Source organism: Chelonia mydas, chromosome 4, assembly GCF_015237465.2.
Source record: "Chelonia mydas isolate rCheMyd1 chromosome 4, rCheMyd1.pri.v2, whole genome shotgun sequence".
Taxonomy (NCBI): domain Eukaryota; kingdom Metazoa; phylum Chordata; order Testudines; family Cheloniidae; genus Chelonia; species Chelonia mydas.
In genome coordinates, this window is record NC_057852.1 from 25750190 (window position 1) to 25768931 (window position 18742).

Sequence of the window (18742 nt, forward strand, 5' to 3'; positions counted from 1 at the left end):
GTCTGAATTTCCTTGTTTGTGGATTAGGCACATGAAATATTGACACTTCACTGTTACTGGCAAACAGAAGGCGAGGTCACTAGTTCATAATGAGGGATAGCGCTGGAGAGTATTAAAAATTTTTTTTTTATAGACAAGTTATTATTGTGCACATGTATTAACTAGTTTTCACTAAAAAGTCTCAGGGATTTTTACGAGACAAACTTGGTATCATATGCTAATACCAAGTATAGCTGTGTTTCAGTACGTGGCAGTCAATCCACATGTGCTGTAGAGTTGTAAAGTTTATAGGATTTCAAAGGTGTTAAAATTTCAGATTTCAAGGAGGGACAAAATATGGATGTGGCTTTGGCTCTGTTGTGCCATGTCTTTGTGTTACAGAAATAGTTAATGTTCCTGCTGTTTGTGGTTCTATTCGTTTACAAATTACTTTCATTAGCAAGTATAGTATTATTTAGTTTCTTACTAAAATATTTTTCATTTTTCAAAGATAAATACTAGGGTTTTTAAAACAAGTAACCTTGCACAAATCTTTATTTGAGATGTTTGTGCTTTCAAACTTGCAGGTATGAAACGACTAAAGCTCTTTTCAAATACTAAAATAATCAGATATGGGAATGTAGTTGCCCATCACTTATGTGTGTCAGTCATTTTTGTGCTGACATTTTTATGGAGAGCTACAAATAAAACATGAACATGTGGACACTTACCCACTATCCAGGAAGAAAATGTTAATCTATTTTAAAAGTCAGTAATGGAATAGTCTTCGAGTCTTGCTGAGTTTGCAGTAGAGAATTCTACCTCTACTCCTGTTCAGTGACAAATTTAGGTGTTCAGAAAAGATGCTGTAAAAGGGACTTTTATGTTGACTATTTGTGGAAATTTTAAGAAAATAGCTTTTAAAAAGTATATACCTGTAATTGGTCTTAGCAGGAACATTTAGTTTCTAAATATGCAGTATTCAAAAAAACCAACCCTCAGTAAGAGAGATTATGCATAGCGGAGAAGAGAAAAGATAGGTGGGCTTAGTTTTTAAATAAATTTTGATTTTAAAAGGCGTCTTGAGGGCAAGGTTTTGTAGGATTTGGGACCAATCTGTGACTTTTTGCATAAGAGAAAGTAATTTCAAGTATGATTATGATAAAACTGCTCATGCAACTCGTGGTTTAGTATGAATGGAAAACCCGTTACATCTTGGTCTTACATATACCATCACTTCAGTGTGTTCCTGTTTTGGGTAAGAAATACTCTTTTTGTCTCTGAACAGTGATTCCCTGGAGGCTTCACAGCCTGTTGCTTATGCCGCTGCCTCAGTGAGGAGCATGCCTGTAAGTCCAGACAAAACTGACACCAAACCAGCTGCAGCTAATATCACATCTGCTACAGCCTTTAAACCAACCGGACCTCAGAGTGCTGTCAAATACTCAGGTTGGCAACCTTCGAACCAAGCAGGTAACTTTAAAGAAGCCTTTTTTACTCACTTAGAGAACTTTAGACACCTTATTAAAATAGTCAAGTTTATTTGACTATAATAATTAAAGCAATATTTAAATTCAGATTATTTAATTTGGATTGCTCATCCAATTTTGTCATTTAATAATATTCATTGCTGTTACTTTTTAGGTCAATTTCATTTTAAATGTACTTGTGAGCCTGACCCTGTATCTTTTTAGTGAATGTCCCATGTATGTAATTGATTTTCTTATTGTGAGTAAATTTGAAATCTCAAATCCTTAGTTTGTTTGTTTAAGTCAGATAAATGATATTTAAAATTTTGTAAGTGGACATTTCCCAGATGTGTGTGAGGTATATTTTGTCTGTGAAGAAGAAAAATACATATAGCATGTTGCAGCTATGCCCTTCTCCCAGCTGGATTTTATATATTTTGAAAATCATTCATCAGCATTATGCAGAGCTGGTTAAGTGTTTGGTATTTCTGGTTTGTTACCTTTGGTACCAAAAAGGGAATGTGCAATTTTTTTAGTTTTTATAGCGCAGATTTTAAAGGTTGGTTCCTGTAAGAACAAAGTGAAAGATTTTTTTAACTTTGAACATGTTTTAGTAAATGTTATCCATGTGCACCAATGCTGAGATAGCTTTCTTATGGAGAATACACTCATGGTCACTTTTTAAAAACCAAAAGAGCAAGACAGTGGTGTGATCCAGGAGAAAAGATGTTTATTTTCCATAAGTATTTGTTCTAAGGAATATGCCACATGAAAATTCATCTTCATTTTGTGGTAATGACATGTAGTATACTGAGATGGTGTAACGCTTTTTAATTACATTGCTTCTGAAACTGAGATTATCTTTGGCCCCAGGCTGTACTTGAACATTCGTTTGTAAATAACCAGGGAAGTTTTTATTGATGATCAAATTATAACAATCAGTTTCCTTGTAAGAATGAGATGGGTTTTCTCTCTTGCGCTTCTGATGGAACATGACTCATTAAGTATCTTTTTTTTTTTTTTTTTTTTTTTAGTCCTAATGTTAAGCGAATTTCCTTTTTTGACAAAAATCCATACAGGCTAGAAGATAAATCTCAATGAGACTAATGTAAAAATGGGGCGAGAACACATGGTGCTGATGCTGGATGTTTTATAATGGAGTCTTTGGAACGTAGGGTAGTATTATTGTCTCTTTAATAAAGATGACAATATATTATGGTTTGAACAGGCAGTACTACCAAAGATCCTCATGATGGCAGTACACTGTCACTTCTATACTCATTTGTAGCACTGTCACAGAGTAAGGATTTTCTTAAGACAGCAGAATATGACTGACAGAGATAAGGGTATATTTAAATTTAAGTCCGTCTGTGTTTTTACTGAAAGCTTTTCTTTAAATTAGTGGTCTTAAAAATATCCTCTTAAAAGTTATGCCTTCAGATCATCGTGCAGTTGTAGCAAGCATTGGTGTGACTGTGGTACCTGTGTATTAAATAGTGACGCGTCACATTAAATATTTGTCTAAATTATGAATTCTTTCCCAGTGTTCTAGTGCTTGTTTCCACAAGATGATTGATTTATTTTACTTGCAGAGATCCATTTCAATACTTGGCGTTTCAGCAGTACAACAGTCAATTTCAATATGTTGATGGGGATTTCGTTGCAAAATCCCACTACTGCAGCATTAATGTAAATGTCATGCTTGGGATGAATTTTTTTTTTGATGGGGGCGGGATAAGTGCCATATAAGCATGGAGAAAGGAAGATGTATAAGGATGAATTACGTCAGCTTTCTTACTAATCTTTGTAAATATCTGAATATACTGTATCCTTTGAAAAATTAGTGTTTTATGTTGGTGACGCAAAGCAGAAACACAGCCTGTTTTCTTTTTTTAAATCCATTGCACATTATTTTGTTTGTTGCTCATGAGTTCAGGGCTTCTGATGGTATTCTTTTTCGTATTCAAGCATTTTCTAAGAATTTCAAGTCTTTGAGACATCTATATAGTGGAGGGAGGGCTGAATGTGTAAGTGTTCCAGTTTTACATCATTAAGCCTTGACAATGTTCCTATTAACATCTGACAGTTCGAAGAGCCATACAAACTGATTCTGCCAGATCAAAAGGCTCTATTAGTGTGAATCCCAGCTAGGCTGTTAAAATCAGATATTCTATTTGAAGGAAAGCAACTTCATTCTGTGGGCTAGCAGGCACAAGAGAGAGGCTGGCGCAGTAAAGCGTTAGGTCGAATAATCAACACCTAGCCCTCTGGACAATAAAGTAACAAAACAAAACAGAAAGCTTCCTTCAACCTAGTTCAAGGTGATCTGCTAACTGTAGAGAAGTTCTATGCCTTTAGCCTATTATCCTGCTGTAGCGTTTTGGGGTAGATTGTTTTAGGAGAAACAGGCTTAGATTGCCTTAAATGTAGCCAGCTTCCTTGGGAGCTACATCTCAGGTCACTATCTTTTCCAATAAAAATATAACAAAGGCTGGGGAAAAGGTAGCATAAGAGGTGAGGCTTTCCGGCTTTCCTTATATCATGTTATTTTACTTATCCTGCTGTCCTTTAGAGTGCCTGTGTCTAAATGCAATTTGGTTGTTAAAACACTGAGGAGGAAAAAGTAGAATTTCTGCTATTTCTAAATGTTTTTTATTTTATTTATTTTTTTAAACCTTGTGAGTTTTCTGGCGGGGCAGTATAGGTAGGGATACTTGTCACTGTGTTGAGAAATAATGAAGAGGCTGCATTTCATGATTTGATTGAAATGTTAACGGCCGCCAAGGTATCTCAAGCTTGACCAGAGATTATATTTCAGGTTTCGTTTGAGATCTGCCCTTTTAAACCTGACGTAAGCTCACCTGTGGTTTTAGATAGCATGTGTTACCCAGAAGTCTTTGAAGAAGGTAGTAATGCAAAACCAGCAGATGAAAGAGATCTAGGCATGGTTACAACAGCATTACAGCAGAGATTGGATCTTCTTCTTTTTCTCAGGCATATATTTTACAAAATGGAAACCTTCAAGGTCTCCCTGAGCCTAAACTTACTCACTGAAGTTAAGACCAGCAACTTTTCTCTGACAAGCACAACTCCTCAAGAGTTCAGCGTTTTGGATAAAAGTAATCATGCATTTAAGAAACAGAACAAAGAAATTCAACCATTTCAAGGCATATTTTATATTCAGTCACTGATCCTATTTCCTGGTTGCATTCCATGTACCTAAAGCTTTCTGTGTCCTTAGAGTGAAATTCCTGGCACTTCACAGTCTAAAAAGAATTCAGGCCAGATTTATAAAGGTATTTAGGAGCCTAAAGGTGCAGATCTATGCTAAGTGGAATTTTCTAAGGTGCCTATTTGTCACATAATGAAAGTAATTCAATGTCTTTCTAAGAAGAAAGCTGGTTCTCGTTTTTACTAACATGAAATGCATGCGTACAGCAGTGTTAAAATATATTTCATGCTTCTAAGCAGCAAATATGCCCTTCATAAAAGTGGAAGTCTGTCTTCGGAAATAATTAAAAGGTAGAAGTCTGTCCATATTCATTTGCTATTAATAACAGGTTTGTAACATTTGAAGATTATTTCAAGCATTTTTTAGCAGTAGTGATACTATTGTACCCATTTCAAAGTGATAATATTAGTGGCATTTGGGGCAGTTTTAAAATTGTATGTTGTACATCATATCACGCTGTATTCGTAACAAAGCTGAACACAGCGTTAGGATTCAGTGTGGTGTCCAAAGAAGCTGCAGACATGTGTGATTGGGTGCATGTCCTATATACATAGCATGAGCATTATGGGGAGTTTTATTTCTATAACTTCAGACTACACAAATCAATCACTAGTCAAGGTAATGTCTTCTAGTGTGCCTACAGTAAGCAGCAAACAGAGTATCCCTCCAGACTGATTCCCCTCCCTCCCCCCATTACCCCAAAAAACCCATCATAGGTCTAACTCAAGAGGGTCATCTTCAGTCAGCACCAGCAGGAGGTAGTGCAAGAAATACACAGGCTGATCTATTTAGAAAAATAGAAAAGATTTTCTATGTGAGCAGCGCAGTGTCATGTCTCCCTTTGTTTCTGCTATTCTGGACTACCTACTAACGACAAAACTTTTGGGACTGTCTATCAGCTCCACAGGGAGAACACTTAGCTACAATATCTACACATCATCCTGTAGTTCATGGTAAGACCATATTTTCCCCACCCTACAGTTGCTAGATTCCTCAAAGGTCTCATTTCATTTGTTTCCCCCAATCTCGGAAGACCCCTCCTTCTTGGGACTTCAGTATAGGGTCACCTGGCTGAATGGACTCTTTTGAACTCTTAACAACCTGTTCATTTTACTGTTTATCTGTGAAGACTGTCTTTTTACTGGCAATTGACATTGATTCGAAGGATAGGGGCGATTCAGCTCTTCATGACGGATACCCCTTATACAGTGTTCCATAAGGACAGGCTCACTCAAAGGCCTCGTCCTAATTGTTTCAGAATTCCACATAAACCAGCTTATTATCTCCCAGTATTTTTCCTCAAGCCTCATTCAACCTCAGAGGAAGCTAAATCGCACAAACATACTACAATAAGGGCAGTTTCTTTTTACGTTGATAGGACAAATGCATTCAGAAACACACCTTGACGTTAGTGGCCTTTGCAGAGAGGTTTAAGGGTCAGGCTATGTTCTCAGAGGTTACATAAGTGCGCCTCCAACCTGTATGTAGACATGTTATGAGTTAGCCAGGTTAGAACTACCTAGCCACCTCTGGAGCTCAGGCAGTCTCTCCTTCCTGTTGGAAGAATGTCCCAATTTCTGAAATCTATGGGGCAGTTACATGGAGCTTGGTCCACACATACACAAGTGTCCACTCATTGGTGAAAGATTCCAGATCCTTCTTACCTCATATTTCATCTCCTTTTTCCCATCCCCATCAGCGGACTTTAGGCAATACCAGGATACGAAGAGTGGCTAATGATCTCCAAATATCCCTGGAGAAAGTCCAAGACCCAAAACTTTGTGTGATAGACATTCCGCAGCCACAGAGCCCAAGTAAGTGGCTCTTCCAGTTAATGAGGCCATATTGGCACAGCACAGCGGCCTGCATCTCTAAGCCTAAAATGGCCAAGAGGAGCTATTTCATCCCAGCAAAGGGAGCCGAATTTCTGTTCTCCCACCTGCTCCTACCTGTCTGGTACTACAGGCTTCTACAGCACGAAATAGGTCACAATGCATTAGAACCACCTGACCAGACAAGAGCTCCAAGAGACTGGAGTAAGGTCTTCTCTGCAGTCTTGCAATTCCCCATCGCCAATTACCAGGCTTTACTACCAAGTACAACTTGAACTGTTCTAGGCTTGCTCCCTTTCAGGACAAACTTCCCCTGATGACAGAGCCCAGTTCCTCTCCCTTCTAAAGGAGGGCAAATTGATGGCAAAAACGGCTCTTCCGGCTGCAGTTATGGAGCAGATGCAGCATCCAGAAGCTTGGCCACTGGTATTGTTAGGAGGAGGAATTTATGCTTGCAATCCTGGGGCTTCCCCAGGGAAGTGCAGAATATGATCAAAGACCTTCCCTTTGAGTCAAACATTTTAAATGAAAAAAAAAATGCTCTCCATCCTTTAAAGGACTCAAGGTCTACCCTCCACTCTCTGGGGATCTACACATCAGCCCCAAGAAGGAGGCACCAAAGGCAGACCTATATACCAAGACCACTGTTGCCTACTCCTCGTGCTCTCTACCACCAGCATCCTGACAAGCCTCCCCACAATCAACAGAAGACTGAGCCCTGCTTTTCAGCCGATTCTGTCACCACAACCCATTCCCAGCCACTGCTAGGAGCCACTTTTGACATCTTAGTCAAGACCCACTGAACATTTCTGATGCAACTTGACCCTTCTGTCATCTTTGTGGGCCATCTTACTTTCTTCTCCCACAGCTGGGAGTTAATCACAACAGACAAATGGGTATGGGAGATTATCCTCCAGGGATACTTCAAATAGCACCCTCTCCTTCCTTCCTCACAAAACCCCTTCCCTATTAGGGACTATTCTCACAAGGTGATTCTTCAGCAGGAATTGGAATCCTCCATTATTCTGAGGGACAACAGAACATGTCCCACCTCAATATCAAGAAAGATGGCTCTATTCTCCATACTTCCTTGTCTCCAAAAAAGACTGAGGGTGGAGATCCATTCTGGATCTTTGGCAACTCAATGTCTTCATTCAGAAGTCGAGATTCAGGATGGTTACAAGGGCATCCATCATCTCCTCTCTTCAAGTAGGGATGTGGTTCAGGACTCGCAATGTGAAAGATGCATATTTTCATATAGACATTCACCCTTCCCACAGGAGGTTCCTACAGTTTATGGTGGACCGGGAGCATCTCCAAGTCCTCCCCTTTGGACTAGCGACAGCCCCCAGAGTGTTTCCGAACGTTTTCTCTGTGGTGGCCGCAGCCCAGATTGAGACATCAGGGCCACACCGTCTTTCTGTATTGAACCCAACAGGAGGTCAGGTCGGCTACTCAGTTTCTCATTCAGAGTCTTACAGCCCTGGAAGTTTGCATTAATGGAGAAAAGTCTTTTTTTTATCCCATAGAAGGGTAATAAACTTTATCGGGCGACATTGGTCTCTGTTTCCGCAAGAGCCATCCTCCCCGCAGAAAGGTTTCAAAGGATGTGCAGCGTGATTTCTTTGATTTCCTGCAGATTGAAACTACATTGTGAGTGTGCCTATCGCTGCTAGGTTATATGGCAGCATGTACTCATGTGACACTATTTGACAGGCTTCGTCTACGTTGCCTGCCAGCATGACTCAATTCGGTCTACTCTACCAAGAAGGACCACATCAACCTCAAGGTGACTGTTACTACCAGGATCATCACCTCCTTCATTTGGTGGTCAAATCCAGACGAGATATGAGTGGGAGTCCGCTTCTCTACTCCCACTCTGTCTCACCATTGTAACAGATGCTTCCATTCTCGGGTGGGGCACCCATCTGAACAGTCACACTGTGCAGGGCAGTGTGGACTCCATGGGAGGCCAGACTACATACCCACATCCTAGAGCTGCGGGCAGTCTGCCTTGCATGCAAGGTCTTCCTCGCACTCATTCACTCCCTCCACATCCAGCTAATGTCAGACCACCCTGGTCTACATGAACAGGGAGAAGTAAGGTCTCTACTGCTTAGTCTGGAGGCAGTCAGACTTTGGAACTGGTGCATCAGGCACAAGGTCACTCTCCAGGTGGCATACCTCCTGGGTATTCACAGCTTCTTAGCCGATGACCTCAGCAGTCACTTCTCGGCAGACCACACGTCGGAAATCCACAACTCCATTCTGACAGACATTTTCACGAGGTGGGGCACACTTCTGTGGGACCTCTTTGCATCACAAATGAACAAAAACTTCCCCCATATTGTTCCAGGGAAGCCACAGGCTGCAACTCCCAAGGCGACACTCTATTATCATGAACGCACAGTTTCAAATATGCCTTTCCTCCTATTCCCTGCTTCCACAGGTCCTGAGAAAGAATAGTCATGGCAAGGCCAGCCCTCCCTCGCATAGCACCGTACTGCCCCAGACCGCTTTGGTTCCCAAAGCTTCTGTCAATGTCAGACCACCCTCCAAATAAAGATCCATCCCTTCCTAGAACTCCTGATGCAGGACAGGGTCAAACACGCCAGCCTGGGCTCGCTTCACCTTATGGCCTGGTGTTTGGATGAGCGTCGGAAGCATAGCACTCTTGTTCAACTCCCATCCAGGCTACATTTGCCCAGAATAGAAAAGATTTGACTAGGACCTGCTATCTGACTTGAGAGGCATTTCTTTGCCTGGGTAGAGCGCAGTCAGTCTTACCCAGTCTCTTCAAGCATCCCGATTGTTTTAGATTATCTCTTGTCTCCCAGGAAATCTGGTCTCTCGATCAGCTCATTACAAATCAACCTCACAGCCAGCCATTAGTGCCTTCTTCCCTCCAGTAGACAGATGCTTTGTCTTTACTACCCAGCTATGACACAATTCACAAAGCGCCTCATCCAGGCCTTTCAGCAAGTCATTAAACCAGCACCACTGTGGGATTTTAACCTCATGCTGTCAAAACTTACTAGACCTCCATTTGAACCCCGAGCAACATGTTCTATGTCCCATCTATCCTTGAGGGTGGCGTTTCTAGCAGCCACCACTTTAGCCAGGAGGTTGAGCGAAGTGGGAGCCCTCTTGGCAGACTCTCCCTTTATGGTATGTCAGAAGAACATGGTAGCCCTTCGCCTTCACCCTTAATTTCTCTCCAGGGTCATCTCCAAATTTCACCTTAACTGATGCATTCATGTATCTGTCATTTTTCCAAAACCACAGACTTCTCCTGAAGAGACGAGACTTCACTCCCTCAATGACCGGCGTGCATTGGCTTTTTACCTGCAAAGTCCCAAACCCATCAAAAAGTCTCCAAGAATCTTCGTCGCGATAGCAGAGAGATCTCATGGTCAAGCTATATTCTCTCAAAAGATTTCCGAGTGGTTTTCTAGCTATATTAACTAGCGCTACAGGCTAGCTCACATCATGCCTCCCAACGGTATAGTGGCCCACTCCACAAGAGCACAGGCCACCATGGTAGCATCCCTGCAAGAGGTCCCTATGCAGCACATATGCAGAGCAGCCACCTGAGCTCCATATGCATGTTTGCTACACGATATGCACTAGTCCACGCCTTTGCTGCAGATGCAGCAGTGAGATCTACGATGCTACATGCATCTTTGCTGTCAGCTTCCTTGCATCCACCTTGAGTCTGAGCACTGCTTGCCAATCACCATGTGAAATACAGATAGGGACCAGCAATCAAAGAAGAAGCAGAGGTTACTTATTGGAACTAGAAGTTCTTCGAGATGTGCGGTTCCACTCTGTTTTCCACTACTTGCCCTCTGTCCCCTCTGCTTCAGATCTGATTGGGCTCGCGGGAAGAAGAGGAGCTGAGGGGGCATCGACCCATGCTGCCTCTTAGCCCCTCACTTGGGAGCAGAGATCAACTGTGCATGTGTGGGCCAATGGACACTGCTTGTTAAAAATCTCGACTGAGGTGCATGGTGCTCCTGCATACCCACATGTAGAATATTAATAGGAACCAAACACCTTGAAGAACTTCCAGTTACAGTAAGTAACCTCCATGTCTCACGTGTATGGGGTACATGCACACCAGGAGTGGAAAATGTAACTACTACTATGTTGTTAAACATGATTTAATATCAAGTCTAGCTGATGAACTTGTCATTTTCTGTTCAATGGCCAAGGGGAGAAATTCTTGCCAAGATTTGAATCTTCTTGCAAACAAATTACTCTTGACAGAATTATGACTACATTCCAGTGTCATTTTACTAATCAGTAGCTAAATATTATGTAGCGCCATTCATTCCCGAAGAGTCCCAAAGCACTTCACCACACCACCACTTTATGCACTCAGCACATACACAGGAATTGCTTTTGTTCACCGTTGACATGCAGTCTCTTCTTAGGTGAAATGCAGCAGCTGTTGGACAGCACACAGTAACGGGCCACAGCAACTTGAGAGGAAGTGAAGAATAATGCCATATCAAATTGACATTGCTGGGGCATTTTAAGATAGAATTATTCAGAAACCTCAGTTACCCGAATTGGAATTTGGCCAGGGCACAAATGCGTTTTGTAGACCATCTAGTGGGACCTTTAATAGTCAGAAATGGCTACGATTTCAGTTATATATATTTTAATGAAAGATCACCCTGCTACCTACACTGAAGTTGGGGGGCGAGGGCATCACACAGTGCTGACTTAGGAGGAAAAGTGCCATCCAGAGGATTTCCAGTGGATTTCCTGAGGTTCCTGCTTCGTTTGGGGGGGGTCTGAAGTGAAGTGGTACAGGTGCAGCTCCTAAAAATCAATTTTCTATCTGGGAAAGAGTATTGCATTTTAGTCAGCAGCTCTCTTGCCTCCTAGACCTTGTAGCTGAGTAATAGGATCGGATATGGAGGGTTTGTGATGTAAGGTTCAGAAGACAAGCTAATTTTTAAGTGAGTAGTACTAAGTGAACTGCTACCAGAGTATATTAACTTTGTTTTTGTACTCTATCTTCTTTTCATCTTATTTCTCAACCCGATCCCACTAAGATACACAATCCCTTTCCAGCAGGAGCAAGATTGGAATGTCAGCATATTCTTCAATAGCTACAACTGTCAGTTGCCTAATCCTGAGCCAGCAACATGTGTTAAGCACATGCTCTGTTTGATGGAGAGAGCATTTTGGAAGCTGGCTTTAAACATAGACGAATTGTTCCCCAGAGGTCTTTGTCTGAAAAATTCTGTTATTTCCCTGCAGTTGTCCTCATATGTTTGCGAGGCATAAATTTACCATTTATTCTCTGTAGCGTCATCTTTCTGTAATTCTCCACTTTGATAGCTGTTCTTTGTTCTTGCTTGTTCCCTTGGCACCCGTAGGCAGAACCTCCAATGTGTGAGAAAATTTAAACCTGGCACGAACCATGATGGGACAGCCTATCCTACATATGATGACAATGTAACCAAGACAAAAGCTCACTGTCCCCACCTGCTGGAAGTTATATCATGGGTCGAGGTTTGAGTCTACTACAGCCTTCTTACTGAGGAGCCTGGTTGAAATTTCGACCATATTGAAGTCAGTGGGAGTTTTGCCATTAGCTCAGACAGCACAAGATTGGGTTCAGAGATCCTGAGTTTAATTACTGCTACCAACAGCCCATCAAGAGCTATTACATTACAACAAAATGCTTATCCTTACAGAAAGGTTTTTCTCTAGAGATCAATACAGAGAGTGACTATGACCTATTCTCTCTCTCCTTCTTTTCCATTTTTTATTCTTTTCTTGTTTTGCTTTTTCCCCCCTTTCAGACCTGATAGAGAACTGGATGGCCCATCGTTCTTAGAAATGCTTTAAGCTGGGAGGTTCAGCCTAGCCTCACTATTAACGTCACCTTTGTTTTCAAGGCAAATCAGTTCAGCTCATCTCTATTCACTTTCTTTACAGAATGGGGAATTTTAAAATATGGTTAAAGGCACAGTTAATTAAAAGGGAGCGACTGACTATCTGTGTGCAGTGAGAACTGTGGTCTGAATTGGGAAAAGAAACAGGTGTAGCTTTACAAATTGGTGAAGAGGAACCTTATATGTTGGTACACTGACATCTGGTAAAAATGAGACTTTGAATCTAAAAAGGTCCTGCCCTTTTCACTGAAATGAAAGTTAATCAAAGTTAGCCATTGCATCATGCACACCTTTTTTTAGTGAAAACATAAAAACCCTTGTCTCACCAGTTATCTATAAAGAATAATATGACTGGTGGATGAAAACACCAGAACTTCCAGTCTGTTTTATAGATTTGTTTTTTAGTAATTTTTCAGTTAATCTAAATTATTACGCTGTCATATGACAGCAAGCCACAAGAATTTTATTCTTTTAAAAGTTAACTTATGTGAACTCAGACGTAGCCAAGCAAAACCCATTGTGAAACCACAGTAAAGTAATTTGTAAATGTCAGCCATTCAAATTAAACTATTTACTTGCAGTGTGAAACTGTAACTTTTGAGAACATGGTAAGAAGCAGAACGTATTTAGAAATCTGAATATTTGTGGTTAAAAAGGGAATGAGATCACAGGAACGATTCACAGTTAGACCCAAAACTTGTTGGAGATGCATGGTATAATGGACTTGACTATAGGGCCTCCTGAACTGAAGCCCATCTCTGCTACTGATCTTGTATGACTTTCGACAAATTATTTATGACTTGGTATTGCAAAACCTGCACACCATTTCACTTAACTTTCATGCAGTTACAGTGGTGCATCTCTCTTGCTATTAGAAAAGACACAAATACATGATTTGCTCTTGCAGTGTTGTAATTGCACACACAAGTTGGGAACATAATTTTTCCACGGGTGAGCTTTGAGGATGAAGACTACATTCCTCTGCTTTTTATAAGGCTTGAATAATATCACAGAGATATTAGTTAATGGGCCCGGTTCTGCTTTGCCTGACACCCTGTGTAGTTGCTTACACTAGATCAAAACAGTAACATGTAGGACTCACATGTGCAAGATGTACATGACTGTAGAAGGTACAGAACAATGGAGAATCATGCTCAGTGTTTGTATAGCATGCTTCAAAAATGTAAAGCATGATCCATTTACTAAATATTAGCCTTATAATTGCTCTGTTTTAAACATCAGTGTAATGTAAAGGATATACAGGGCGTGTTTCAGTTGCTTGAATATAGGATGTTAACTTTTTCATAAAGTTATATTCACTCTTCTTTCATTCTTAAGGTAAAAAATGGTATGAGTGAAAGTGGTGAAGATGAGGACAAAAAAATACCCTCTACAGAAAAGTATGTTGTGGGTTTCAATGTGTGCAGCTCCAGCCAAACAGAACTGTACTCTGTTGTGCAGGGGTGTCTGGCGCTCGCCATGCTCTCTTGCATTCCAGGACCCTTTTCAGTAAACGATGCCAGTTGTGCCAAATTTGTGATGGTATGAGATGTAACAAATCACAAGGAGACACGCTGAACCAAGCCAAAACCACCAGACTCATTTTAATTAAGATACTTTCCAGCCAATTTAATCTGAGTTCTTATAGCTGAAAGGCTAGTTGCTAACACAGGAAACTAACCCCCTGAAGTTGCAGAGGTTCCTGAAATTAGGTCTTGGTTGCACCTGTTCTGATTTTTCATGGTGCACATACCAGCATACTCTGTCATTTAAAGAAATGATAATGGTTTAATCCTTCCTGTTCTGCCTTTCATCAGTAGGGTTTTTTTTAGCTTTGATTATCATCCACAAATTCTGTAAGAACCAAAGGGGGACCACTGAATGTTTTTTTCTGTGCTGCTTATCTTGAAGTTCTGTCCATTTAGTTTGTGCTGTTTCACGCAGGTCTCCTACAGGGTAGGGTATTGCATAAGTTTAACATAACTAGTTGACAGCAGATTTTTTTCAGACCTTTTGCTTCATCTGGCCATCTGTTTGATTTGGAGGGAAAGGGACTGGAAGAGTTTGTACTGCACCGTATATTAACAAGAGTCAGATAATTGTGCATATGAACCTTTATATTCTCCATTCATCATACTGTAGTCTGATAGCATTATATAAATCATTGGATTACAGCACTTTCAAATGAAATTCGGGCGCTCCCACCAATTAAAGTAGCACTGTTATTTATAGATATTACATGAAGTCTGATGTTATGTTTAAGTGAGCGTTAAACAGTTCAGACAGTTGTATTGTTGCTATGCACCAGAGAACCTCTGTCAAAGTGACTTTGGCACTGCTACATATCCGCCTTTTCCCCTTTGTCTTAGAAATCTTTCACTAGTGTTTGTATTCATCCATGTGTTCAGCATTGGAACATACTATTGTTAATATAACCAGGACAAAGTCACACTGGGATTTTCAGAAAGAAAAAGGCAGTTCTTTACCTTGCTTCAAACCTAGTTAAATATTAAACTAACCGTACCAAAGAGTTTTGTGAAAGTAAATACTTAAGGCCAAACTTAATAATATAGTGCACAGTGTTGTTCATTTTAGAAAAGCTAGCTACAACAATGAAAAACGGCCTCTCGGTTATAGTTTAGAAGGAGTATCATTAATTAATGGCAATGAGGGCAAAGTGAAGCCTGTAGAAATCTGAAATGTGGCTCACAGGTTCCCTCATAGCCTTCAGAGACGCTAGATCCTTGCATGCAGTACTTCCAAGATATTCAGATCAAGATGGAGTATTACATCCTGGGGCTTATCATTCCTCCATGTTATAGAGTGGCTGCAGTCTGCTCCATTTTATGAAAATTAAGGGGAGCCATTAAGACTCCCTGTGAAAGGACAGTCAAGTCCCTTGAGAGGCTTCCAGGGTTTGTCTGGGTTGTTTCATTTCCCCTCTACACTCAGAGGTCATTTGACAGGTTTGGGAGCGAAGATGTGCACTTCCAAAACCTCAGCAACCTCCCAAGATACTTGAGCGCCCTGTCGTGCTCTCTTTGTCAAATTTCAGTCATCTTTTGATTGGGTTGAACTTGTGCATTTCTCCTTTACCCTACACTGTTAGGGTTAAAACACTGCTTTCTGTTTTGTTTGTTGAAACTTTCTGTTTAACTTCTTACATATTTTTGCTAGTCTAATAGTTCAGTTGCCTTCTTTTTTTCCTCTTTAAAGCACTGCAGTCTGATTTGCTTCAGTGGGGGAAATGAGGGTATAAACTGTGACAGATATATATGTCTGACAGCCGGTGAACAGAATAAAACTCATAAAATATATTGTATAAACTACAGATAGGGCACAAATGGGTGATGAGTTCCAGATCAAGTTGCAGGATGTGCTTGTATTGAATGTGCTAGCTTGGGCCTAGCTCTAGTAGTACTTGAGTGTAATTTAAGAAGGTGAAATAAAAGCTACTCTAAAAGCTATCTAATTACAAAAAAAACTTGACAAAACAATGTTAAATAGACTTTAAAACAGGAGGCAAAAGTATAACTGGAAGATATTGCTTTTGTGATGGCCGCCCTTTTGCTCCATTGAACCAGGGACTTCTAAAGTTAAAAGTATGAGGTGCACATCTTGAGCTTTGAGTTCCACAGCTTTGTAGGTGGGAAGATGTAACAATTTTTCTTTGTAACACAAACACTCGCCAGTGGGTTACACTTCTTGTTACGAAGCATTGGAAGTTAGTTTCAAAATTCTGAAGTAAACTCTAGTTTTAATGGATTTTTGGTTATCCTTTGAGATTAGAGAGTCAAATTAACCAAAGGTATTTTGTCTATTGTTTTAAATATAGAATCTGCCTACCAATAGCTTTAAATTTCTGCTTTGCCTTGATTTGTAATGAGGAAAGCAATTCTTTCTGTTCTAGTTTACATCATCAAATAGGACTGCTGCTGGCACATAATATAAAGATATTAGCCTCACCGAGAGAGAGAGAGAACAGTAGGCACTGAAACAGTGACAGGAATTTTTAAACACTACTTTGGAATTCTTTGTAAAATATTCTTAGGCCCTGATCCTGCAATGAGATCTACTGAAGTGGACCCCTGTGTCCATGCAGAGTATCGCTGGGGAGAATGCTGACAGTTTGTATTACAGCATCCAAGACTTGTTTATGTAAACACCATTCTCTGAGGGATTACATTTTAATTTCTCAATTTGTATCATGACCGCAATCTCATTTAGGGCCTGATCTACTCCTGTTGAAGTCGAAAAGGCATTTTGCCATTAATTTCAAATAAAGCAGAATTGGGCCTTCTAATTCAGACTGATGTTATGTTGTCTTTTCCTGTCCCCTCCTATGGGCATAAATTGAACTGAGCACCAGTCTGAACTTTGAATTCCCAGCTTTCTTTAAAGTTGTTCAGTGTTGTGGTTTTTTTAGTATTAAACTTCCATTCAAGTTATTTTTTGTCTGTATATGAAAGATGCTGTGTTACATAGGATCAGTATCAGACAGGAGATGTTACCAGAACTGATAATGCTCCTTTCCTTCTTTCTTATTTGAATAACTCAGAAATGACCACTAGATTTTTCCCAAGAATGTTGAGAGATTTTTCACATGCAGCGATCATGTTTTTGACCAGAAATAATTTAAAGTTTAGTTCAATCCCCACAAAAGCGGGCTTGATAATTACTGTGCATTGAGACTAAAGAAAAGGGAACATTGTGTTGGTTCATGAAGTTATAAAAAAAATTAAAGAGCAAAAGGTTTTTCTTAAATACACAATGAAAACAAAGTTAGCAAGTGTGTTTGAATTGGCATTGGTATTTAACAGGCATCTCAAATACACATTAGTAGTATATCAGAAGCTGTGCTGGAATTTGATTTGTGAAGAAAACAATCTTCAAAGAGATTCGTTTTTAGTATGTCTCTTTGTCTTCTCACTAGCTGGTACCTGCAAGTTAGAAGGTAAAGTATGAGGAGAGGGATGGAAAGCATCATTAATCAAAATATTTTTCTTTCATGTTTCTCAAAAGCTTTTTTCCACCTTGTTATCTGCACTTATTTGTAGGCTCAGCAGGCATTAATAACCTGAGATAAACTACAATAGAGCAGTGACTTGCTCATGATAAAGTGTTCTGGAGATACAGTTTTCAGAGGTAGCCACTTTCAAGGAACACTGAATGTTCAGATGATGAAGGATTAAGAAGTGTGATTTTTTTTAAAGATATAATTTTTTAACAATTGTTGACTGTCATCCATTCTGATCTTGTTCTAATAGGTGTTATACATAAAGATTAACAGTAACATACTTGTATGAAAAAAAAGAGTAACTTGTATACTTTTTACAGTACCTCAGAGGATGGAAAGGATCCAAAAGAGTGTCAGCCTTATCTCCAAATAACCTGGCTCTTGTCGGTTTATCAAACCTTAGAGTTAATTAGACAGAAAATGTGTGTGGTGTATTGGTCTCCCAATGGGGAAGGAGTAAAGAAAGTGGGTAATGAGGCCATTTTATTGGATTAACAACCAGCAAAATTGCAGTACCAAAGCCTTGGTGCCAAAAAAGAATTTCTCTTTCAGGTGTACTTTTTGGCCCGCAGACATGTGTGAATAGGTCTCTTTTTAGTTCCAAGAAAGAGTGTATTGTGTTACCTCCCTCTTACCATTAGAAATGACTACTTGTTTAATTTTCTATAATATCACTGTCGCCTCCATGAGTGACTGTACTAGCATATTATAGGGTTCATCATAACTTTATGATGCCATTATACCTCTTAAATGCTCTAGAGTGCTAAAGATCCATGCTGCTAGTCCACCGGGTAGATCAGCGCACTCTCTCTAGGCAGTAGGAGAGGGGAGAGACACTCCCATTATTTTTCTTCAGGATTATCAGAAGGCATTAAGACTGCACAAACTAATCGTGGCAGAATTGCATCCATATATGCAAAAAGAACAGGAGGACTTGTGGCACCTTAGAGACGAACACATTTATTAGAGCATAAGCTTTCGTGGGCTACAGCCCACTTCATCGGATGCATAGAATGGAACATATAGTAAGAAGATAGATAGATATACACATACAGAGAACTAACAAACTACCAGACTTCTAAACCAAAAAGGAGTAACCACCTTAATATACTTAGCTTGCCGCAGCAATAGAGAGAGAGAAGTGGAGGACTGCTTGTTCATTATCCTGAGCAGTGGAAGACTGTATCTTCTGTGCCTTTGATATCCCCCTTTCTCTTAATTTTTTTTCTTGAAGAAAATTGTTTGTTTTTTAACTCAGCTCTTCAGTCTCCTTTGCTTTCAAGCAGGAGTGAAGATAT

General features: G+C 40.1%; 1 protein-coding gene across 15 annotated transcripts in view; it reads left to right on the forward strand.

The window, feature by feature from the left end:
• Window positions 1-18742, forward strand: part of PDLIM5 (PDZ and LIM domain 5) — a 182918-nt gene that overhangs the window by 144034 nt on the left and 20142 nt on the right. For all 15 annotated transcript variants that reach the window (XM_007063004.4, XM_037896913.2, XM_037896916.2 and 12 more), the window contains one exon: window positions 1268-1452. In XM_007063004.4, the coding sequence (XP_007063066.2) occupies window positions 1268-1452 (185 nt within the window). The remainder of the gene's footprint in view (window positions 1-1267; window positions 1453-18742) is intronic.